Source organism: Chelonoidis abingdonii, chromosome 6, assembly GCF_003597395.2.
Source record: "Chelonoidis abingdonii isolate Lonesome George chromosome 6, CheloAbing_2.0, whole genome shotgun sequence".
Taxonomy (NCBI): Eukaryota; Metazoa; Chordata; order Testudines; family Testudinidae; genus Chelonoidis; species Chelonoidis abingdonii.
The window spans coordinates 28,975,099-29,001,299 of NC_133774.1; the positions used below are offsets into that span (position 1 = coordinate 28,975,099).

Consider the following 26,201-nt stretch of genomic DNA (forward strand, 5'->3'; position numbering starts at 1 on the left):
AACCTAACTACTTATGTGAAACTATCAGTTCTATCTTGTAGTTAGCTGTGAAGCTTTTAGTACCTTTCCCAGACCTGAGGAGCTTTGTGTAGCTTGACAGTTTGTCTTTCTCAGCAATAAAAGTTGGTCCAATGAAAGATATTGCCTCACCACCTTGTCTCTCTAACAATCAAGTCCAGCATTTTATCCCTACTTTACTGATTTCAGAAGCCTCCTCATTAGTTGCACTAATCTCATCCTTATTTCCAACATCTTTCTGTCCTCCCTGCAGTTTTAGTAAAAGTGTTCCTTCATTTTACACATACCACAATGGAGACCCCCATGGATGCCCCGATCAAACATTCACTTGACCTGCCTTACAAGGCCTGATCCTGTGAGCTGTGGAACACTCCTGATCAGTACTGAATGTTTTCTACCTTCACTAGCGTAAAGAAAAGATGAAGATGATCAGCACCTCCCATCAGGCACCAACCAGCTCACAGCAGAACTGGTTGATTTCAAAATTTGGGAAGGTGGGGACAATTTTTATGACATGTTCTCAAAAAACATTTTCTCCGCCCCCCCCAACCATTTATACTGCTGGTCAAAAGGTTTTGTATTTTGAAATTATTTTTTTTTTTAGAAGAGGAAACATTTTCAAACAGCTTCACTGCAGAGGCAATACGTGGGGGAGAGGGGGATGCAGGGCCAAATACCCCCTCCCTTTTTGGTCTGCCAGGGGAGGGGAGGAAAAGGGTCTCTGTCCTCCTCTCCTTGCCCCTCCCCATCAGCGTTTTCTACCACTTCTGCCTGAGAGAGACTGGCTCGGAGGCAGCAGCGGCCTATTCCCTGGCCTGGGCTTTGCTGCTGGGGACAGAGCCCAACCGTGCAGGGACAGAAAGGCAAGCTCCAGCTCACTGGGCCCCTGTTCTTGGCAGCCAAACCCAGGCAGGGAGCAGACTGCTGCTGCTCTCCAGCCAGGTCTCTCAGGCAGAAGTAGCTCCATCTCACTCTCCGTCTGGTTGTCAGGGAGAGCAGCTGAAGGGCAGGAGAGAGGCTGAGAGAGAGAAAGACAGAGCCCTCGCTCCTCACATGTGGAATGGGAAGAGCATGGTGTCTCACAGGGGAGGGTGGGAGACACTTGGGGCAGTCATGTGTCCTTTAGATTGTGCTCCCCAGTATGGGGAGGCATGAGTCGTCTATGCCTAGTGCACAGTGAAATGTCTCCATCCCCTGTTTCTTCAACCTCACTTTTGATCCTGCCAGAGACACAAATGCTGTACAAACTCTTTCATTTCCTCAAATCCACACACAACAAATGTATTATCCAGGAATACATGGGGAGAACTAGAGACTACAGTCATGAGAACAAGAGAAAAAGATAGACAGGTGCACAGAAATTAGATGTCACCGACTTGTTAATGAGGTAGCAAAGAAAATGAGTTGTAGTTGTCATAAATTTCCCATTGTTCATGCACCTCCATTTTTCAACAACGGAAAAACACATTTCATGGTTTTTTGTTTTTTTGGCAGAGACAGTACATTCAGTCTCACTGATTCTAATTCTGTGAATTTCAATAATCATTACAAAATATTTGTCATCTTAAAATTGTGCATACTTTCATAGATTTTTAAAAATATTTTTTATTAAATTTTGCAAATTTCTTGAGATTTTTCAGTTTTAGCAGGAAACATTTGAAAAAGCAAAAGCAATCACATTTAGCCACTTCTGCCTGAGAGCCTGGGGAGGTTTATTGGTTTTAAAAAGAGCTTGCTTGCAGCTCTGGCTGTAAAACGAAGCTGCAACAGTGCTTGTAACAGCCGAGCACCCACTTCCTACTTTATTTATGTTTTGCAGAAAACTGTTCTCAGCTCAGCTTCCCTATCTTGCATGCTACTTTAGCAACAGACCAATTAGTCTAGGTTTCCTACTAATATTATTTTAGCATTGCTCAAAATAAACAACTATGTTCATAGCATTATTGAAACTGGAATCTTTTTAGTAAGTATCACACTGCAATCATTTATGCTACTGTGATAGAGACACAAAGATGCTAATTATTGCAGGCACTGGGAATGCCTACTGAAGTGAAGTTTACAAAAAGTTGTAGTTATGGCCACCTCTTTTTGCATGCCCATGACTTTTCAAAAAAATTTCTTTCTGTGCAGAAATTTTACGTGAGGGCCTTGATCTTGCATTGAGAATGGTGTAGCACAATCCCTCCTCTCCCTTCTTCTTTGACACGCTGTTCTCCCCCATATCCCTCCCCACCCTCCACAATCCCTGATGCAACCCCTCCCTACCTCACCTCCTCTTACTCCAGTTACGTGATGGAGCTGGCTCTGCCTGCTTTGTAGCAAGAGAAATTGCCCCTACTGCAGGGAATTCTCCAGTACAAATGTCCAGCTGCTCTAAGCTGACTTTGTGCTGTGTAAGGGTCGCAAAAGAAACATGGCAAACTAGAGAATCTTGCTCTCAGTTTTTAAGCAGAACTTCACATTGGTGACACAATCTAATGCACAGTTATTAAAATATTTGGCTCCCACTTCATGCCTTAATTTTCAAGACACTGTACAAACATTTATTAATTCCCATTCCTGTTTTTGAACTGTGGTAACAGAGACACAGAGTGTTTAAGGGCAATGTGCTCAAACTTAAGTACTTAAGTTCAGCACCTAAATCCATAATTAGAGCCTGAGATCCTTAAGAAAATAAAAACAAAACCCAACCATCTTCAACATATGTGTAAGATTAATAACCCAAGTAAACCTACAGACGTCAATGGGACTATTCTGGTGAATAAAGTTATTCAATATGTGTTTACAGGACAGAGCCCTTTGGCATCTAAATAAGCAGCTAGATATTTAGTGTTAAAGATATGCAACACTCACTGATGTCAGTGAAGTTGCTTCAAATTTACACTGATGCAACTGAGAACAGAAATCTGGCCCCTTGTATGGAGGTATCAGAGATTTAATTAATGTCAAGCTGTCAGACAAAACTCTTGATTGTTTGAAAGAAATCCTTAATAACTAATATAGAAGTATTTACAAATATTAGCCAATTAATTTTCATGCTATAAGGGTTTATTTCTATAATTTTTGCCAACAAAAATAATCCTAATTAAAATTGTTCAGACATAGAATAGTATATTCTAATAAGATGCTGATAATTTAAAATAAATCATTAATAAACCATTGATTCAGTTCAGAAAGGGCAGGGAAAGGAAAAGGGGTATGTGGGGGGGAGGAATTTATTAGAAAGGCACAAATTCATGTAAACATGACAATTTGATGTCTCCTCTGTTTCCCATATCAGCAAATTGGAGGCGCTTTAGATGAAACACCCATCATTCAATTTTAAAAAACATACAGACCGTTTTATACTGCATGTAATAGTAACAACCGTCTATAGAAGGCAAGAGGTATTTTAATTAAAAATTAAATTATAAGGTTATATCCATTGGTGAGCTATGCAAATCTTCACTCAGACAAGCAGTCCCACACGAAACATAGCTTTGCATGCAAATGGCGCTTCTTTGCATATTTTCCATTCAAGAGCAGCACCCAAGGTGCATCATTGTTCCAAAAAGTGTCACTTTACAGTATGTAGGCTTGGTAAAAAACTAGAAATAGTCACAAATTTTCAACTTACAAAAATAATATTGTAGAATACAATATTTTTCCAAATCATTAATAGGAGGTTTGGGCTAAGAATATTTGTCCGCTAAGTCCCTTATTATCTTTACCATAAAATGACTGAACCTTTTCTAATTTTACCTTATTTTGGCTGCTGTTACATTTATTTAGTAATTTATTTAGTAATTAAGGCCAGGGATTTCAAAAGTGACTGGTGATTTTTCATGTTGAAATTTTTAGGTGCCCAACGTGCAATACCTTAAAGGGTCCTAATGATCCGAGTGTGGGTTCTCAGCATATTTTGAAAATCAGGCCCTTTTAAGGTAACCCTCATGGGAGCCCGGTCTGCATAACTGAGGACAGAAACTATCTCCAGTTGATCTTCTGTTTATTATTTCCATGTAAACGTACATTCCCCAGAATATGTCAGAAGAATGTATGCACTGAGCTTTTATTTGGATTTGGAAATGCTTCTGCTTCTGTGGTAATTTTTTGCTGGGGTTTTTGTATTTTATGGCCTTGAGCTGGACAGTCAATACAAATAAAATGAGTATTATTTGTCTGGCAGACTGTGGGCACACCTACGGCCCAGTGTAAATAAGAAATAATAATAGTAACACTGAATATTTGGAGACTCTCAGAAGAAATCATGGACACATGGACAGAAATGAGAGCTACCCCTGAGGCTCTGATCTGACCCTTCCAGGAGGGCAAGAGAGTATCTGGGTCCCCTCCTAATAAAGACTGAGAATGGTATCTATCGCCCACCCTAAAACATACAGTAGGACAACTATACAGTAAAGCAACCGTCGCTCAATGCTAGAGACCTTGCAAACTACTGTCTGAATTTGACAGTCGAGCAGTTTGCAAAAACCAGTCTCTGCCACCACCTGTGAGTGGCCAGCGTAACGGATCCCTTGAGTCAGGCTTCAGGACAGAGAATGGCAGAAAGTCTGCATTTCTTGCCCTGGCGGAAGACCTCCTCATGACCATAGACAAGAGATGTGCATCCAGACCCCTTCTGCAGGACCTCTCTGTGGCATTTGATACCACTGATCAGCAATACTCCTGTTGCAGGGATGAACAGAAATGCCCTGAAATGGCTCAGTTCCTTCCTTTGAGACAGACCACAGAGGGTTCTTATGGGCAATTGTTCCTCCACCTCCAGAGACGGCACCAACCCACTCCCACGAGACCTGATCCTCTCCCTCACGTTATTCAACATCTATATGGAGCCACTGAGAGAGCTGGTGAGACAACACAGGCTGAAGTGCCAGCAGTATGCAGACGACTCCCAGCTTTATAAATGTAAACCATTTTTTCATCCTTCTTTCCTGGCTTCTCATTGCTTAGCTGACATCAGACCAGCAGGAAGATAAGCAGGCCTAAACTAAACCCAGGCAAGACTGAGATGATGCTGGTAGGAAGAGAGATATGTTAAGCAATTGCCTTCTCTATGAAGGATATCTGATCTCAAATTGCTGAGTTCCTCAGTAGCCTTTGGGTCCTTTTTCACTCCTTGATGCTATTGGATGGCCAAATAGTTATGACAGTAAAATACTTCCACTTACATTTGCAACTCAACTTATTTAACACCGAGCAGGCCATGCTGATGCAGTCACAATCTCCAGGGTTAGTCACTGCAATTCATGTTTAAGAATGAAACTAGACACCTTGAAAAAGCTTCAATTTCAACAAAATGCAGCAATCGGTCCGTTCAGCAGTATGGATCCCAGTGAATCTATCATCTGAGTGCTCCAGTCACTGCACTGGCTCCCCAGTGAATTCTGAGTCCAGTGCAAGGTCTCTGTCCTGATCTCTGTCCATAAGACCTCCAGGGGGTTGCTTGGAAATACCTGAAAGATCACATCTCCCCTTATGTGCATGACTGCCTGTTGTATCTGGATTAAGGATTATTCCACTTGAACAATGGATTGATCAATCATTGGGGAGGCTTGTGACTGTGGGAGACAGAGCTTCCACAGGAATGGATATATGCTGTGGAACAAACTCTTGCAAGAGACAGGAATGACCATGGACTTTATTACTTTTAGAACTAAATGCAAAACTCATTTCTTCAATTTCGTTTTCCTTGAACAAGTTCTTCACACATGCATGCAGACACCTGCACACTCCAAAAGCCCTTATTCACTCTGATACAGCCACCCCCAAATCAATATTAACAAAAGCCATAAACTAATCAAGCTGGTTCTCCTACAGAGAAAAGAAAAGGAGATGTGATTATTTGTTCTGTTAATACTTGGGGATGCTCAGGAAATGCAGTGAGTCAGGCCACAAAAGCACATAGAGAGATAAATAGGTGAACAACCAGATAGATGCATAGGAATCAGACCCACACCATAATAGAGGATGTTCCAGTAGAAAAGACAGACACTTTTCTTTATTGGAAAAGTTGCCAAGAAAGAATTCAAAATTAATCTGAACCCAAAAGGAGCTGCAAGTGCTCAACAGCTCTAAAAAAATTCACTTACTTAGGTACCTAACTTTCTTCTTTTTATGTGACATCTCCATTACTGGAGATTTGCAACCTAGGCAGCCCATTTCGTATGATCCACTGCTAAGCTCTTTTAGGAGGAATAGCCCTTTTCATCAACCCGATGCCCAGATAATATCTTTTTTTGGCCTCATGTTCTTCAGCCATCAACTTTTCCTTTCAGTGCCTGTAAATATGCCTGATTGCCAGCTGAACCCCTTAAAATGTGCCTTGCAAATTGAAACTTTCTTTATAAGATCTAGGACTAGCATTTGGTGAGTTCCAGTCGTCTCCAATACTTTTTAACTGGGTACGCAGTCTGTCCATGATATTTTCAGAATTCTTCTGTACCACCATATTTTGAAGGATTGTAATTTCTTTATTATGCATTGTTTGAATGTCTATTTTTCACAGCTGTAATTTAACAGAGGCCAAATGTAAGTTTGTAAAAGCCAGAAGTTAGTTTTCAGACTTATGTCTCCTCTCATTGGATGTTTATTCTTCCAGAATGTCTCTTTGCTCTTGCTGTTCTGCTGCTGACTTTGGTGTCCGATCTTCCATTTTCTGTAATGATGCTTCCTAAGTAGCAATAATTTCTCATTTGGTGTATGGCTGTGTCATTCACTGGAATTCTCCTAACTTTAGGGATCAAAATATGAACATGCTGTCCCTAGTGTTATACAGTAATTTCATATATACATTTTGTACATCTTTTGTAGGTTTTTATGTATGCAATAAATTGGATTGTTTATTAAACACTGTTTTAAAAGTATAAAGTGTGTAGAAATATAGGCCTCAGTTGTGCAAGATGCTTCAGCAAATGTCAAACTTTAAGTGTAGTCACATTAACTTGAATTGGGGCCAAAATGTCTTATTTAATATAATAAACAGTAAGAAATTTTTTTATTCATTACAGTGTAAACATGTATGCATTGTCTATATGAATAAGTTGAATATCTTCTAGTTACAGGCTCTGTATTGGGGTTGTGCTCTCTTTTGGGGCTTGAGATAATATTAGCCACTGTATGCTAAATTTTCACAATTTTGTGTGTGTTTGTACGCACAGAGTGCAGGCCCAATATTCGTGAACACAGAATTAGAGGCGTGTTTGAAGCTGGCTGAAAATTAGGTCATTACAGTACAGTACAGATATTGGTATCATTGTACTAATAACCAAAGTCTTGCTTAAGAAAAGTTTTGTGTCTGTAGTATTTTTCCATTGCTGGAGAAAGAAGAAGAAATATTGCTGTCATAGGCATAGGGTCTGATGTGAGGTTTTGGGTTTCACATCACAGGCTATTGCTATAACTGGTGACAAAATAGATTTTCAGCAAAAGATGTACTTAGAGTTTAAAAACTGAGCACACTCAATTCATCTCACACTCTATCAACTGGCTTAAAATTGTGTTAATATTAATGGCATTCATATTATTTTCTTGTGGAAGGGCACCAATAATGCAGTTGTTTATGATACTGGTGGCAGATTTAGATTTTGAATAGAATGTAGGGAGCTCTGTGATGAGCATTATTTCCCATGGGCCCAGGCCAAAAGATCCCAGGAAATAATAAGTACAGTTTTAAAACTGAAAGAAAAAAGATGCCTTTTGGTAAGCCCTTGCTTTTACTGTAGTTTTCTCTCTAATACAGTGTCCTTTTACCTCCCTTTTGTGAATCCTTACTGACCTGTCAGAATTAAATCATGTGGTTCTTATAATTTCATTGTTACTTCCCCTTTCTGACTAGTGTTTTCAATACTATCCCTAATGTAAATATAATCCAATCCCAACCCCACCAGCTGTGCTGATCTACTCAAAGCCAGCCCAGGCTCCAGTTGTTAGTATACATATGGGCTGATTCAGCAAAACTCACGCTAAACTCCATCATACAAGTCCCGCCCTACTCAGCAAAATACTTAAGCATGGGCTTAATTTTAATTTGCTATAACATTCATAGAAAACAAACACCAATGAGGCACTAACACAACTGAAACAAATACAGGTGAAGTGAATTCATTTCAAAATTCAAATAGGTACTTGTAGTATTTTTATTTTATAATATATGTTCAGCTCTGCTGAACCGCACTCACCGCTATATTTACACTATTTATGTTGGGTCAAACCCTGAAGTCCTAACTCAGGAAAAATTCAAATTGATTTAATGTAAGTTTCCGTAACCAGGACTGCAGGACTGAGCCCTAAAACCTACACATAAATTGTAACCTCATATCTCAATAATATTGTAATAATTTAGGACTCATTTTTGTAACCCATATCTTGGACTTTGTTTCTCAATGATCCATTTGCATGGAAGGGAAGGGTGTCCCTATATTTGATAGTAAAGGAAGAACAAGAGTATGGAGGTATTCGTCGGAAGATCCTCAGCTAGTATGAATTGCCAATTGATGGAGTTAACAATTCACACCAGTTGAGGACTGCCCTTCAGTATATTTTTATGGATGATTTTTCTCTCATCTTAAAAAAACATTTCCCCCCCCCAAATATTGCAGAGCACATAGCAAAGAAAGTAATTGGTAGAGTGCATGTGTATAAATACAAATTTGCAACATTTTTGCATTGTAGCAATCTTTGTGGTATTTTTGCTTCCTCTTAAATATTTACAACAGTGGCATACAGTATCTTACACAATCTTCTGATGGGAAATACTGGAATTTACTTCCTTCCAGTAGATATTCTTTCTGCACAGTTAAGTCAATTTACTTGTTTTAAAAATATATCGATCTCCTGTCTGTCTTCCTAATCACCCTAATTGGGTGTTTTTATCTCAAAGCTGTAATGGTTTTGCTTACTAAGCACTGCAGGATACATCCTTAGCTGGTATAAATTGGAGTCACACTCCTGATTTCAGTGGACTTTTGCCAGCTTACACAAGTGGAAGAGCTGACTGGCCATGGATCTTTAAACATCTAGGCAATCTCCTTGGTTAAAAAGGCAGCAGTCAGACAGAGCGGATACACAGGTAACCCATGAAGTACATGGCAAACCTCCTGTTTACTTCAGGGGGCCAGGATTTCATCAGTAATATTAAGCAAAGACACACTCTGACTTTCTTCCTTAATCTAAATTAAAAAAAAAATCTCTCAGACTGAAAGCACATGGGTGTTCTCTTAATTATGTGATCTATCATCGCCATGAATTGAGTTCCTACTCTGGGATGAACAAAAAGCAGAAAGGATTTGGAGAAGAGTAGTAGTTTAGTTGGTCTGCAGCACACATATTTGGCTTATGAAAGTTGACCGGAGCACTTACGCTGGATTGTGGAAGAAGTCAACACTCTCTCTAACAAACCTTGAAACAGACGTGATATTGATCCAGCGCTGTCAAACAACAATTTGAGACCAGATCCTCAGATGGTGTAAGTTAGTGTAGTTCCACTGAATTCAACAGAGCTAACAACAATTTTCATCAGCTGTGAATCTGGCTCAGATCTGCTAAAATTACTGGCCCAACTCTCTCTTGAATATGTTCACAATTTTTCTTCTATTGCAAAAATTGGTAATCTATTGCACATATTTGTTTATCTTTTCTGCAAAGCAATTTCTCCTGGCTTCCTCTATCTTGAATGAATCTAAATGTACTTGTGTGACCACCATACTTCTGATTTCAGAGGTGCCCCTAACCAGTACTTCCAGGATTTCATTCTCCACCAAATTTATCCCAAGAGCACAGGCCTCATCACTTTAATATTTCCATTTTAACCACCAGGTAAATTAACATTGTTGTGCTTTTAAAAAGTTATGAGTTTGAGACCCTTCACCCAAATTCCAACTCAGGCAATCATAAACTGATGATTTCAGGCACCTCAGGATGACCAATCTCCTCCTCCAATAATACTGTATATACTATATATAATATAATACAATACATATACACTGTATATAATACTCCAAGTAATACTGAAAACTTTATATGGACTGATTTTCTCAGAAAGTAACTAAGTGATGGCATAGCTGTGAGAAAAAGTCCACTCCTTTCTATTGTAATTGCTTAAGGAACTACAGCTTTCTATTGCACCAAATGCATTGCATCCCATCATACACTTTACATTAGGATGCTTTTCATGGTAATTTTATAACATGACTTTGAAATGAGTCATCTTTTGCCAGGAGCTTTAAAATCTGATTCTTCTGGACCTTAGAGATATACAATGTTATAGTCCAATACACATTTGGAAGCAGAGCCTTTGGGCTCTTTCATTCACTAACATAGCTCACAACTTGCTTTCCACTAGGAGTCACACATAATAACGAAGGGACAAAGTCTTCTTTCAGTTAAACCACCGTAAATCAAACGTAACTCAGCTGACTGAAGTAACAGCAGTACATATATAGTCATGTGGAGAAATATTAGATTTATTAGTAGATCTGTGAAGCAAAAATTTCAGCTCAAATCTTAATTTTTCACTTCCACACTTTAGATTGATGGATAACAAACAAACAAACAAACGATGATGATGATGTACATAAAATCATGGAATCTAGAGATGGAAAAGACCTTTAGATCACTTAGATCAAATCCCTGCCAGTGTCAACTAGCCTAATCAGTCATGTATATTTCATGAATATTTTTAAATTTATGGCAGGATATTTTATCTCTCTGAAATGACCAGGTAACCAAGATTGAGGCAGACTGTGACACTTGTTGCTACATCACTATTGGTCTGAGAACTCTTTCAGCCAAGACTTTGTGGTATGTTGCATGACAGATGTGGTCTCTTCCATTAGATACTAAATATAAAACTATGGTACAGCTTAGTCTTTGGTACAACGCATTTTTTTTCAGCTTGAATTGTTTTAGAAATTGATATTTCTGTCTCAAGTTAAACTTCTTTTTCTTACCACATATTTGTGTTATATATCAGCATAGGTATAAGTATATCTATCTCTCTTTTTCCATTCTAGCAGTGAGGTAACAAAAACAAAAACCTACCAACCAAGCAAACAAACCCACCTACCCCGCAGTAATTCTTTAGGTCCTGATACTGCAAATATACATGCACATGAGTAAGTTTATTCCATTGCATAGTTCCATTGAATTCAGTGCATGAAATTGATTCACACTTTCATGATTACCTGATCATTATCTGAATACTCACAAATAATGAATTACTTGAAGAAGAACAGGGCACCTAACTTGGTGCTTCCATGTGTAAAATAATTCACAAAGCAGCTTTTAAGACTTTTGACCAACTCCAATATGTTCTATTTTTTAAAAACAAAGTTGCTATTTTAATTGTGACCTATTTTAAATGAACTAAAATGAAAAAAACCCTTACAACTTTGCAAGTCACTGTTTTGTCTTGCACTCCAATCAGAACTGCATTCCCTTTGCTTCAATGTATTGTGCATTAGACAGTTAAGATAGTGTCATATTATTTGATTATCTTATTTGATTGTTAATTATTTAATCTGCCAGTCTGTGATTTTGGGCAAAGGACTTCACCTCTCTGTGCCTTCCTCCCCTCCCCCTTCCACTCTTTGTCTGTCGTATCCATTTAGGGTTTGTCCACACAGTAGCTGAGGAGTGTAATTCTGAGCTTGGGTAGATGTACACATGCTAGCACTGTTAAAGCTAGCATATTAAAAAAACCAGAGTGACCATTACAGCATGAGTGGTGACAGCATGTGCTAGTCCCTCAACTATGCACCCAGGGAGTCAGGGGGGATTGTTCTCGGGCGACTAGCCTGAGCTGCCACAGCCACACTGCTATTTTCATTATGTTAGCTCAAGCAGAGCTAACACGTCTGTTGACCCAAGCTGGGAATCTCACCTCTCACTTGATATGTAGACATGCCCTTAGATCGTAAGTTCTTCAGGGAAGGGACTCTCTCTTGCTATGTGTTTGTACAGCACCTAGCACAATGATGTCTCAATATTGACTGGGCCTATAAAAATATTCATGATTATGACTATTGCTGCTTTTTAGTTATTTATTCCCATTTGCAGTTAAATACAGTGATTACACTGACTTTTGTAACATTCCCTTTATCCCTCTTTTCTTCTCAGGTAATTTGTTTCAGAAAGCGTCATCTCTGTGAAGTTATTTTTCTTTATATTAAAAGGCTAAATAGGAGAGGTACCTTAAATGCCCCCATCCCAACTGATTCATACCCATTGCCTTTCAGTTCTGCAACTAACGTTCAAAAGCACAAATGCTCTCCATTCACAGAGTAGAGAAAAGGAAGGTCTTTGAGGCATTTAGGATCTTATCCTTCAACTGATTTCATGTGGGTGGACATGTCTACCCACATGAAGCCACAGGTGCAGGACTTCCTCTGTGAAATCAGTTGCAGGGTTGAAGACTTAGGCTGTCAATTGTTTGGGGGAAAAGGACTGTGTTTTTACTTGTTTTTGTGAAGTCCTTGCATACTTTTGGACACTCACTAATAATTATTGATGTTGTTGTTGTTGTTATTATTATCATCATCTGAATATGGAAAGCCAATAGAGTGCCTATGATTTAGGACTGAACTGATAATAGACTGGACTGTATTCCACTCTAAGTGGGAATGACATTAGTGGATAATACCACAGTGGTTTGCCAGCAAGTTTGCTTGTTCGCTGTTTACTCAGCACCTAGAATCACAGAAGTAAATCCCAGAGCAAAAAAGGGGCCAGTGGGATGCAGAAAGTAAAAATGATGACATTGTTGCAAAGCCACTATCCCAAGAGGTCCAACAGACATGAACAATCTGTTTACTTGAAAACTAATTTTTCCAGGAGTTATTTTAATTTAAGCTACCTAAGAACTCACCCATCCATCCTCAAGTAGAAGGTATATTGAGCAACCTACAAGGATATTAGTGGAAGCCAATAATTTTGCTTCGACATAGTTTTAATTATTATTATTATTAGAGCATATTTGAGGCACTTGACAGCACTAGTAGGATCACATGGGCTCTTCACCAGAGTCTACAAATGAAGTCCCTGATCATGCAAGCGGCTGTGCATGGCTGAATCTTTGCAGCCACGTGGAGCCAAGTGCAGGATCAAAGCTCATATCATTTGTTAAAAATTAGATTTCTAGCCCCTGCGGTTGCAGAGGAAAGCTCAAAAATATGACCTGAGAGCTCTCTCACAGCACAGAAAACAGAGACAGATATGATGAACCTCATATTTATTATTATTCTTTATAAATCCATTGATCTTTTTGTGGCCTGATTCCTAATTTTTTTTTAATACCGGTTAGCAAGTTTGCTGTTGTTTTTTATTTATCTCTGTGAGTGCATTTCACAGTTTATAGTGTCACTAACTTAAAATGTGTTCGCTACATTGTCACACGGATGGACATTTGGCCCATGCAATGAATTAATAAAAACACTTAAAAAATACAGTTCTACAGGAAAACCAGACTATAGCTACAGATAAGACTGTGCGCTTTAATCAGACAAGCTTCAGTCACTAACTCAGTACTGAAGCAATTAATAGCTGGATATAATGTTGCACTCATACTCCGTGTTCATAACATGGCTTTTATCATTAGTGTGAATCATCTCACCCCTCTGAACTCTTTTCTCTATGGAATCTTCATCTGAACATAACATTTTGTTTATATCCATTCAGCAGTACGTAAAAACAAATAGCAAAAAAAGCACGCAATGCAGTGTTCTAAATATGAAAGTAACAAAGGCAATGGGGCTTGTAGACATTAATATAGCTGCACCAGTGCAAACTATTAGTGTAAAAAGTGACTTACACTCATACAGCTTAACCACCTCACACAGACCTTTACCTATTTGTGAAATGCGTTGAGGTTTTCAGCCAAAGAATGCTAGAGACATTCAAAGTATTATTGTAATTATTAATCTGTGTGACATAACCCAAAAGCTCACTGTGCCAGTATTACTAACAACAAGCATTCAAAAATCATAAAATAAGCCCAGAAAGATAAATGAGATTGAATTAAAATGTCATATTTAAAAATATATATATATATATATATATATATTCCTAAGCCCTCAGAGTACACTTGGGTCAAGTTTCTCTTCAACCAGGAGGGAGGGAAACTTTCTTTTTTAAAAACGAAAGCTAAGATTCTCCCTAATCCCTTGACTCCAGGAGTTCTGGCTTAAAGAGAAACACAAATTATTGCAAGGTTTGCAATAAATTGTGAGAGTTGACAACACTGAGATGCACAGGATTAGTTCAGAGGAAGTGCTTACAGTCACTATATAGAAAGATACCTTAAAGCAACAGTTTCAAACCTGGGTGACTTCTGTGGAAATTAAGGGTGTTCAGCATGTTTGAAAATTTGACAACTTCTGCTTAGGGGATCTAATATGGATTTGGGAGCCTAACTTTTAGGTACTCATATTTTGAATGTTTGGCCTTAGTGGGTGACATATTTTCCAGAGTCTCAGAAAATCCAATCTGCGGCAATGGCAGGCACACCTGTTTCAGTATGCAAAACCAGCAACTGTGTGGGAAAAAGAGCAACTTCTATGCACTTGCCCAGGTGCTGCAACTGCACCAGTGAGAGGGAAGGGGTCTATCCATGCAGAGGTCCTTGCACAGCCAGGGCCAACATTATTTATTTTGCACAAGACAATGCTTGCATGTACACAACTCCGTATTTCAGACAGTGACAGGCAGGTACTCACAAATATTGCAGGCACGTTTTCAGAGGCCATATGTATAAAGCTGTCTCAGTATTTATGCGCAGGCGATCACAAGCCTTGAAATTCAGATCGGGATTACAACTGCCACAAAGTTCAGAGGTTCTTGCTTCTTCATAAAAAAGTGAGCCAGATCCTTAGCTGATATAAATCAGCATAGCTCCATTGAAGCCAGTAGTGACACAATGATTTTACACCAGAGATGATCTAGCCCAGAACCCGTTTGCGAAATCTGGATTCAGATCGGGATATGAATTTCAAACAGTTCCAAATTTAGAGGACATTCTAAATGAGGATTCCGAGGTTTTGCTTAAGGACCATCTTTATAGATACATTTTAAAAAGACGCTCTCAGATTCTCACATTGACCTTAAGTAACCACACAAACCTTTGGGCATTTAAAATGATAAACCACAGTGTATCTAATACATGCAGCTCTTTAGCTACTCATCTCAACCAGGAAATTGCTTTGTGAAAAAGGACATTTTTACATCAACGCCTCATTTTAAAGAGACAGAAAACAAAAGCCTCATAGGAGAAATACTTGAAATATTTGATTCAAGTTATAACCACATTGAAGCAATTTTCGGAAACAAATACACCAATTAAAGAAGACACCTCTTCTCCACTGGGTAATAGTTGGAAGAATCAAATGATTTTTATTTTGCAACTATTTTTCTCTTGCTTTCAGTAGGTTTTGCCCTGTGCAGGGGACAACACTTGCAAATGAAAGGCTTAAGTGGGATTGGCATGATGCACAGGCCTTACACTATCCCTGAACACTGTAGGAAAATCACTCTGAATGAATTAAGTAGTAAATCAATAAATAAAATAAGATAAAAAAAGGACTCACTGTCTCTTGCACTACTTTTTCGGAATCTTTCCAGGTCCACAGTTGGGGGTCTGTTGGGCTTTTGAGGAGGCTGGCCCAATTTAAATAATGGAGGTAATGCTTTGCGCTTGGGAGTTTCAGAATTCTTGTTTCCCTCTTCTCTCTCGTTGAAGCTGCCCAATGGTCCTCCTGCAGTGAGCTTGGCAATTGGCTTGGAGAATTTAGGAGGAGTTGGACAAGAATCTTCCTGATTAATTTTACTGAGGAAAATATTCTTGGCGACCCCCGACCTATTATCTTCAGTCTTTTCCTCAAGATTTTTTGGAACCTGTCCTGGGGTGCTCCGATTACCAATAGATTTCAGAGTTACAGTAGGAAAATGACCACCTGGGGAATCGGTTCCATTACTGCTATTTTCTGCTGTTTCCTTTGGTAATTTAAATGAATGTATTTTTGGTCTGGGGCCTAGAGAGCCTGAAGATCCCTTAGTCAGAAAAGCATGTCTGTTGGAAACATCTTCGTGGTGGGAGACATCAGGATTTAGAGAAGGTTTTTGCCCAAGGGGTGGTTTAGGGAAAGGAGGCTTGGGGTCATTTTCTTGTGATACAGCAGTGAACTTTTCTTTAACCGCAGCTAGTTTGGAGAATGCTGGTTTTAGCTCACTCTCTTGTGATGCAGAATTAAAATTTGGTTTAGGTCCTGGCGGCTTTATGTCATTCTCCTGGGCAGTAGAGCTAAGGAACTTGTTTACAGGAGGTTTAGGAAACACAGGCTTGTGTTCTTCTTTTGACAATTCAGTGGCTTTAGGACCCAGATATTTAGGAACTCCAGCTTTTCCAACAGCTTCTCTGTTAGCTCCATTAACCGGAGACCCGAACTTGTGTGCCACAGGGTTATGTTTCAGATAGGGAGGTTTTGGATCGCTTTCTGTTTTATCTTCAATAGAAGGTTTTACTCCAAATGACGGTTTAGGAGATGCAGACTTGTGAAAGGTACTGGGACCTGAAGGAGGACTGCTAAATTTCTCAAGTGCAGCTTTCCTTGCCTGTAGTCCTGAAGATGAAGGTTGTCCTGGGATTTTGAAGGGTTGATTGCTAACTGAAACGTCCTCTGATGGGTTGTTACCAGTGTTAAATTTCGCCATGAGGGACTTCACATCTGCCTTGCCATTCTACAACCAGAAAGAACAAAAAAAAAAAAAAAAAAAAAAAGAAAGCAGCAAGTGAGAAGTCTTAGTTGCGATGTTCACATATACTGTACTTTAAAGGGTTTCCTGGTCTGAGGCTTGCAGCACTACTGATTGGTTGGGGAGATATTGTAACATATCTTCCTGTATGGCTAAAGAAGTTGAGTGTTTTGTTATATCTTTGCCTTGGTTAAACATTTTTTCAAAATTTTCAGTTCAGACATTTCTTCTGCTGACTGGTTCTGCAGCTACTGTGTTGCTACTGTAATTTCTGTTCTTCTTTTCTTTTGTTTGCAGAAACTGAAGTGCCACATTATACATAAACCTCTCTTTAATTTTGTAAATAATATCGCTAAATAAAAATTAGGCTCATCAGTCAAATTAAGCTGATTTGGGGCCCAGGTAATATACATAGTGTTATTTTGCCAACTATTTTGTGTTAACTGAAACTCTCTGGGATTTTGTTTTTTCAGTTTTCCTTCTCCCTCCTTTTTTCTCCTTCCTCTATTTTTCCTTTTCCATTTTGCCACTGAAAAAGGGTGTGTGTGTGAGGTGGGGAGGAAACCGAGGGAAAAAATGTGGGGGAGGGGTTGAAATACTGTAAACCCAAAACTGGATTTTTTTTCTCCTACTTTCTTGAAAAAAAATTATAAAGAAAAAGCAAAACAAACCCCCATGCACACCAAAAACATTTTGTTCTGGTGAACATTTCTGATTATTAAAAAGCCCAGGTTTTGTTTATTTATTTTATCAACTCTACTCAGCATCTTGCAGGATCAAGCCCCAAATGTGAACTGAGAGCAAATGTATGACACACATAGGCCATACTATACTGAAGGTTCTATGCAATTCTGGAAAAAGGGGAAGCAATGAGTGAACTGCCTTCTCTCACACCCTGTCTCCTAACCCAAATCCTGGCACTGAGGGTAAGATTCAGTCTCTGAGAAGACTATATCAAGGATACCCTTGGAAAGAATGGCTCATGAGAGACTGTCTCCTAAACATACTCACTACAGCAAGTATGGGGGCATATGCTACCAGATGTGCAGATTATTTTAAATGGGAACTGTTTTGTCTGTGCATTCAGTTATCACCATTTATTAGCCTAAAAGTTAAAGTGCAGAGGGGGTGATGTGTGAGTTGTCTGCAAACAAAGGAATATCACGGCACAGTATAATACAGCATAACTTCTGTACCAAGGCAAAGGGCTGAACAAAACTCAGAATTTTAGAAGGAGATAGAAGAATTACCTATATGCAGTTTGTTCTCTGACCCTCAACAATGCTGAGCAAAAGAGCAGTTCCCTTTAGAGTTCACACTGTGCTAGTTATGTTTAATTCTGATAATAAATTAACATACATGCACAACACACGTTGAGTCAGGATTATCCACTGCTCTTGCCTACCGTGTTATTGCAGTGAATTACATGAACTGTTTCTGAATCATTCGAGCTACGTATTTCTGGATTTAAGTTTTCTGCATTTCTCCCCCATCCTTTTAATGGCATCAAACATTTAGCCATTCCACACAGTATATTGTACTGTGCAGTCACTTAAATAATACAGAAAGTGGATTAATGTGGGTGTTGTTTAAGAATATAGATAGACAAACTTCAACCTTTAAAGAACCCCATTGTTATCTCTGTCCAGCACTCTTGCTTATGCAGGAAAGGGAGGAAGTTCACATTCACTAGAGATACTATCAAATTTAAACTAACTACTATTGACATGCGTGTGCACACATACACAAAAGCCTACCAGACTAAAAGCTTCAACGGGCACTGATTTGCTCAATGAGAAGAGAAAATTAATGTCAGAGCCACAAATAGAACCCAGGAATTCTGGCTCCTAGGTCTCTGCCCTGACTACACTTTTTAATATTGCTCTATTTATGTCACAATATACATATTTTAAAAACGTTGTAATAGAATCCTAGCAATCAGAGATGTTCAAAACCTCCTCATTCAGTGTGTTTGAATGCTTCAGGAACATATTCCTTCCCTCCACCGCTTAGTAGTTTGGTCAGTTCACACGTGTTCATTTAAATTGATGCCTATACTCATACTGTGGTAAATGACAGTAATGTGAAGCTCACAGATATGAGCCATTCACCGAATCTTACCATAGCTCTTACAGGTGTTGGAAATCTGGCTGCTAATAAAGAAGCTTTTCCTGTTGAAATCTGAGGTTTTGATGAAATAACATTTCTGGAGCATCTTTTATTAAAAAGACAAACCATATGGAAAAAAAATCTAAATCCTACCAAACTGAGACTGAGATGAATTGTTGCAAATAAACTCCTTGTAAATTGAAGATAAGAATGTAAGAACGGCCATACTAGGTCAGACCAATGGCCCATCTAGCTCACTATTCTGTATTCGGACAATGGCCAATGCCAGATGCTTCAGAGGGAAGATACAATACTTCTGCCTTCCATAGGACACCTTCAGTGGAAGGCTGTTTTCAATGGGAGGATAACAGTATTTGCCATATTCCATCTGATTTAAATTATACAGATCATTTTTGTTTACATTATTCATGGTAATTTGTTCTCCCATTAGTTGGGCACAGTGCTTTGCTAATTCCCTTTGTGAGTCTTCTGGGTCTTTGCAATAGGCAGAACTTACTACATTTATATATGCTTTCAAAATGTAATAAATGATTTACCTAACAGAATCATAGGACTGTAAGGGACCTTGAGAGGTCATCTAGTCAAGTCCTCTGCACTCATGGCAGGACTAAGTATTATCTAGACCATTCCTGACACGTATTTGTGTAAACTGCTCTTAAAAATTTCCAGTGACGGAGATCCCACAACCTCCCTAGGCAATTTATTACAGTGCTTAACCACCCTAACAGTTAGGAAGTGTTTCCTAAAGTCCAACCTAAACCTCCCTTTCTGCAATTTAAGCCCATTGCTTCTTCTCTTAACCTCAGAGGTTCAAAAGAACAATTTTTCTTTCTCCTTGTAACAACCTTTTATGTACTTGAAAACTGTTATCATGTTCCCTCTCAGTCTTTTCTTTTCCACACTAAACAAACCCAATTTTTTCAATCTTCTCTCATAAGTCATGTTTTCTAGACCTTTAATCATTTTTGCTGCTCTTCTCTGTCCCCATCTTTCCTGAAATGCGGTACCCAGAACTGGACACAATAGTTCAGTTGAGGCCTAATCAGTGTGGAGTAGAACAGAAACATTACTTTTCGTGTCTTGCTTACAACACTGCTGCTAATACATCCCAGAATGATATTTGCTTTTTTTGCAACAGTCTTACACTGTTGACCCATATTTAGCTTATGGTCCACTATGATCCCTAGATCCCTTTCCGCAGTACTCCTTCCTAGGCAGTCATTTCCCATTTTGTATGGGTGCAACTGAATGTTTCTTGATAAGGGGAGTACTTTGTGTTTGTCTTTATTTCATCCTATTTACTTCAGACCATTTCTCCAGTTTGTCTAGATCATTTTGAATTTTAATCCTATCCTCTAAAGCACTTGCAACCCCTCCCAGCTTGGTATTATCTGCAAACTTTATAAATGTACTCTCTATACCATAATCTAAATCATTGATGAAGATATTGAATAGAACTGGACTCAGAACTGATCCCTGTAGGACCTCACTTGATATACCCTTCCAGCATGACTGTGAACCACTGATAACTACTCTCTGGGAAAGGTTTTCCAACCGGTTTTGCACCCATCTTATAGTAACTCCATCTAGCTTGCATTTCAATAGTTTGTTTAAGAGAAGGTCATGTGAGACAGTATCAAAAGCTTTACTAAAGTCAAGATATACCACCTCTACCGCTTCCCCCCATCAAAGGCTTGTTTTTCTGTGAAAGAAAGCTATCAGGTTGGTTTGACATGATATGTTCTTGACAAATCCATGTTGACTGTCACTTATCACCGTATTATCTTCTAGATGTTTGCAAATTGATTGCTTAATTATTTGCTTCATTATCTTTCCAGGTACAGCAGTTAAGCCAAGTTAACATATGGCTACAGTAATATTTTCACTGTGGGGTCATCCAAAGCCCATTGGAATCAGAAAGTCTTTTCATGGATTTCACTGAGCATTTGATCAAATTCAACGTCTTCATTACCTCATGTATTATTTTTTTTCTCACAATTATCAAAGCTAAAAGAACCCAAACCAGCAAATCAGATTCAGTATCCAATACATCAAGAACAAATAGAGAATAGTACATGTTTGCTCTGTGGGAACCCAGAGATTTCCCTTTATACATGCATTAGAAAATTAGGTACTCAGCTGTGTCCTCTTCCAACTGTGAAACACAATAGCTATCAATTGAAAAATGGAAGGGAATATCCTGAAAACCTTTCAATAATTTAGCTAAATACACTATGGGCCTGTGAAGTGCTGAGCTCCTCCTCTAAAGTGTGGAGTGCCCCTGCCTCCTGCTGAATTCATTAGAGGTTGGGGGAATTCAGCACCTTGCATAATTGGTCCTTCCATCTGTAAACTCTACCCTGCAGTTCCATTGTGCTTTGAACAGACAACCACTCTTACCCTCTTCCTACATGAATACAAGCTCTTCAAAAAGAAAAGAGAGTGGTGCCTGCGCATGTGCAGCAAGGAGTGACCAATTAGCCATGTGTCCTTTCTTACTTGTTTTTAGTAGTCAGAGTAACAGAACAAGAATCTTTTCCTCTTTGATTTTTTATTGTGATTTCAAGTTGTGGATGCCTTGCTTGTTATTCCTACTTGGGCTGTCAAGGGATTAAAAAAATTAATCAAGATTAATCGTGCGATTAATCATGTTGTTAAACAACAATAGAATACTCTTTATTTTAAATATTTTTGGATGTTTACTACATTTGCAAATATATTAATTTCAATTACAACACAGAATACAAAGTGTACAGTGCTCACTTTATATTTATTTTTTATTACAAATATTTGCATTGTAAAAAACAAAAAATATATATTTTTCAATTCACCTCATACAAATACTGTAATGCAATCTCTTTACCATGAAAGTTAAACTTACAAATGTAGAATTATGTAAAAAAAAAAAAAGCATTCAAAAATAAAACAATATAAAACTTTAGAGCCTACAAGTCCACTCAGTCCTACTTCTTGGTCAGCCAATCATTCAGACCAGCAAGGTTGGTTACATTTGCAGATACTGCTGCCTGCTTCTTGTTTACAATGTCACCTGAAAGTGAGAACAGGCATTTGCATGGCACTGTTAGATCCAGTGTTGCAAGACATATACATGCCAGATGTGCTAAAGATTCCTATGTCCCTTCATGCTTGTTAAAAAAAATGTGTCAATTAAATTTCTGACTGTACTCCTTGAGGGGAGAATTGTATGTCTTCTGCTCTGTTTTACCTGCATTCTGCATATATTTCACATTATAGTAGTCTCGGATGATGAGCTAGTACATGTTCATTTTAAGAATGCTTTCACAGCAGATTTGACAAAACACAAAGAAGATACCGATATGAGATTTCTAAAAATAGCTACAGCACTCAACCCAAGGTTTAAGAATCTGAAGTGCCATCCAAAATCTGAGAAGGACGAGGTGTGGAGCACACTTTTAGAAGTCTTAAAAGAGCAACATTCTGATTTGGAAACTATAGAACCCAAACCACCAAACAAGAAAATCAACCTCCTGCTTGTGGAGATGTTCAGATGATGAAAATGAACATGCGTCGGTCCACACTGCTTTGGATCATTATCAAGCGGAACCCAACATCAGCATGCATGCATGCATGCATGTCCTCTGGAATGGTGGTTGAAGCATGAAAGGACATATGAATCTTTAGCGCATCTGGCACATAAATATCTTGCAACGCCAGCTACAACAGTATAGTGCAAACGCCTGTTCTCATTTTCAGGTGACATTGTAAATAAGAAGCAGGCAGCAGTATCTCCCGTCAATATAAACAAACTTGTTTGTCTTAGCGATTGGCAGAATAATAAGTACGACTGAGTGGCCTTGAGGCTGTAAAGTTTTACACTGTTTAGTTTTTGAGTGCAGTTATATAACCAAAAAAAAATCTGCATTTGTAAGTTACACTTTCACTATAGAGAGATTGCACTTCAGTACTTGTATGAGGTGAACTGAAAAATACTATTTCTTTTATCATTTTTAAAGTACATATATTTGTAATAAAAATAGTATAAACTGAGCACTGTGCGCTTTGTATTCTGTGCTGTAATTGAAATCAATATTGAAAATGTAGAAAAACATCCAAAAATATTTAATACATTTCAATTGGTATTCTATTGTTATAAGTGTGATTAATCACGATTAATTTTTTTAATTGAGGTTAATTTTTTTGAGTTAATTGCGTGAGTTAACTGTGGTTAATTAACAGCCCTAATTACTACTTTGAGGGCCAAATTCTGGCCCCTTGTGCAATCCTTGACTGGCCAGGTTGTGCACTGGAATCTGTATGGATGGATTCAGTTTGAATAAATACCCAGATGTTTGGGTGCCTTGTATTCAAATCTGTTGGAGTAGACGGTCTCATGTGACCAGAGTTTAGGCTACTGTCTGCACTTCCTGTTTACAATCTAGCAGGAACTACAATGAGAAGTATTTTGGCCTTTCAGCCTCCACTCCCAGGCAGAAACAGTAAAATAATAAGGGTGAAAAAACTTACCAATGGTTTTCTAACTTCAGAAAATATACGGTGTTAATGTGCTGAGTAGGTGGAAACTGTGATTTTATCCAGACTAGATGGTCCAATCCTAGCTGCATTTCTCACATAGCCCAGTCTCTGGTTCCCACAGTCTTGATGCCGTAAGGAGCTTTGCATGGGCAAAGCCCTATTCCAGCACAGATTCCTATTGTCTTCAACAAGGCTCCACACCAGTTTTGGGACCCACTTGCATGGAGTGCCTTATAGGACCAGGGCTTAATTTAATCTTGGTGTAAGCAGGTGCAACTCACTATTAAATTTAGCATAAGTGTGCCACATTACATCAGGCCAGAACACAGCCCAAATGCAATGGGCCCAATTCTAATCTCATTGAAATTATTAGGAATTGTGCAATCGTACTTAAGTGGGAGCGTGGTTTGGCTCTCAGAAATGATTGGTGCTCCATGTACACATCAACACACACTTTCCACTCTTTTTAATGCAAAGAGATCATTTCACTTTAACTTCCTCTTGTGGGTGTTCTTTTTCAAGCAAACAGCAGCACTGGATCAATCAACAAAGGAACAAAGTCATTTTGCTCCGAGCAAATGAGCACACACATGGGCATACCCCCTTCCCTCAAGAGAGATAACAATCTTTACATGAAGCATAAGAAACACTCAGTTCTCATGAAAAATACATACAAACCTGACTTATAAAGGCAAAGCCATATCCTCATTCTGGATACATTTTCCACCTGTGACAGCTTTTCTTCCTCCTGCCATGTCTCTGTAACAGCTGGGGGAAGTTAGGGGCCATAATCAGAGCTTCTAAGAAAACTGAAACTCTGCAAAGGACTGAGGTCTGGTTGAGTTTGCAGAAGGCTTCATCAGTTGGATTTATGAGAAAACAATAATGGCATCAATTCTAGGAGAAAAGCAATATACTCCAACATGTTTCCTTACTTAATGAAAGACCTGCAGCAGCTGCTAGCCACTGAGGGAAGTGAGATCTCATGCAAGAACAGGTCAAATAAGGAACTGGATAGTAACCATCCAGGAAAACTGGCATTGAAAGTGATAGAAAAATATAGATCTGAAAATTATTTTGCGAAACACAGGCCTAATCCTGGGAAGTCCTGGTATCTTTTGCCTCCGTTGAAATCAAAGGGAGTGCAGAATGCTCAGTCACTTGCTGAACGTGCTAGTACTTTTCAGGATGGCCAAGTGACCATTTTCTTCTCCTGACTATCACTCTCCCAACATAGGGGCTGCAAGATTGCCACCACGCAGTGTTCTCCTTTCAGAGGAAATAACTGTCCTGTCTCTTTCTTTTCCCTTTGGGCACTCTTGTACTGACTGGGGTCTAGTGGGCCTACCCAGATTGTAAACTCAACTGTTGGCGATTGGGAGAAAGTCCATAAAATGTTGCAATAACCTGTAATAATAAATGTTGATGGAAAAGGTACAAAAAGACAGATTTCACCCATTCAAAAAGGGCTACTGATACAACCTAAGGACTGTGTTATGATCATGATTGGTAGACAAGATTGGAATAAAAAATTAATGGAGCAAAATTAATGTGTTGGAAATAATGCCTAATTGATGAACAAAATAATGAGAGGATGGGCTATTCCAACCACCAATCTATTCCTTTGGGGTTCTCAGAGAAGCAGACTCTAAGGATCAGAGTGGAATAGACTTGTGAGGGATTCCTTGGGGAGAGCCCAACAGACCTCTGTTTTGCCCCATAGACTCTGTCCTGCATCGGTGAGCCTCAAACATCAGTATGTCTAGATTAGCACGTGGCTGAGGATGCCAGACCATCATCTCTGTACCAGTGAGGACTCCAGCCTGGCAGTGTTATTTTTTGTTGCTACCATCTGCTTCCAGTCCTCTTTCATTATCTTTTGGCTTTTCACCTGATTCATTGTGGCATGACACCAGCATGACCGGACAAAATGGCCCATCCAGTTTGCCCAGATTCAGAAGGACCAGTGAAGGACTGGGACCTGACCAGGTCAGCGAGTCTCTTCACCTCAGCTTCACTCCATATCTGTCCCTCTTACTCTCTTTATCTCTATCACCCACCTCCTTCCCTTCCCTTTTCTTTCCATTTAGCTGATTCTGATCCTAGGTAACATCCTTCTCCCACAAAAAAAAAAAAAGGAATTAACATGCCATTGGTTATCGTCATATTGTTCACTCTGCTTGTGCATTATATCCCTTCTCTCATCCTGTGTCTGTCTTGTCTATTTGGATTGTAAATGAGTCCCCATTCTTGGCTGCCCCTTGAACACTACACTAATAAACTTGATTATTAATAAAATAATAAAAATAGATGACATCCCAGACCAGGGAAATGAGCCAGGGTCAAGAGCAACAACTGCCATGCCTGACCTGCCAGTCTACAACGTCCATCCATCACCGAACAGCATGCTTGTATCCTAAGATCATCAACAAAAGCTGTATTTCACCCCCTCTGTCTCTTCTTTTTTGTGCCTGCCAGTTTTGTCAAAAGCAGGAAGAGTAACTACTAGTTACAGCTGCCAACTCAAAATTCAACAGTTTCTTCTCCATTTAGAAGGATCAGCTGACAAAATAAGAGTCCCTAACTGATCTCTCTCTCTCGCTTTCTTTCAAAAAGTGGTTTTGATTAAGTTTGTTTTACATAACCACTCGATCAGGGCCAGTGCAAGAATGTTTCATGCCCTAGGAGAAACTTCTACCTTGTGCCCTCCCCTCCCATGCCTCCACCCTGAGGCGCCCCCCTCGCGGCAGTGCCCCCTCCTCCGCCGTGAGGTGCCCCCCTTGTGGCAGCTCCCC

At 39.1% G+C, this 26,201-nt stretch overlaps 1 protein-coding gene across 4 annotated transcripts in view; it reads right to left on the minus strand.

Annotated features, from left to right (window-relative positions):
• The window catches only part of FYB1 (FYN binding protein 1), a 119,865-nt gene that overhangs the window by 42,723 nt on the left and 50,941 nt on the right, over positions 1–26,201 (minus strand). For 3 of the 4 annotated variants that reach the window (XM_032773047.2, XM_032773048.2, XM_032773045.2), the window contains exon 2: positions 15,597–16,746. In XM_032773047.2, coding sequence (XP_032628938.1) covers positions 15,597–16,746 — 1,150 coding nt within the window. Of the gene's footprint in view, positions 1–15,596; positions 16,747–24,084; positions 24,160–26,201 lie in introns of those variants that run through there. The other variant, XM_032773049.2, reaches the window with a different exon arrangement.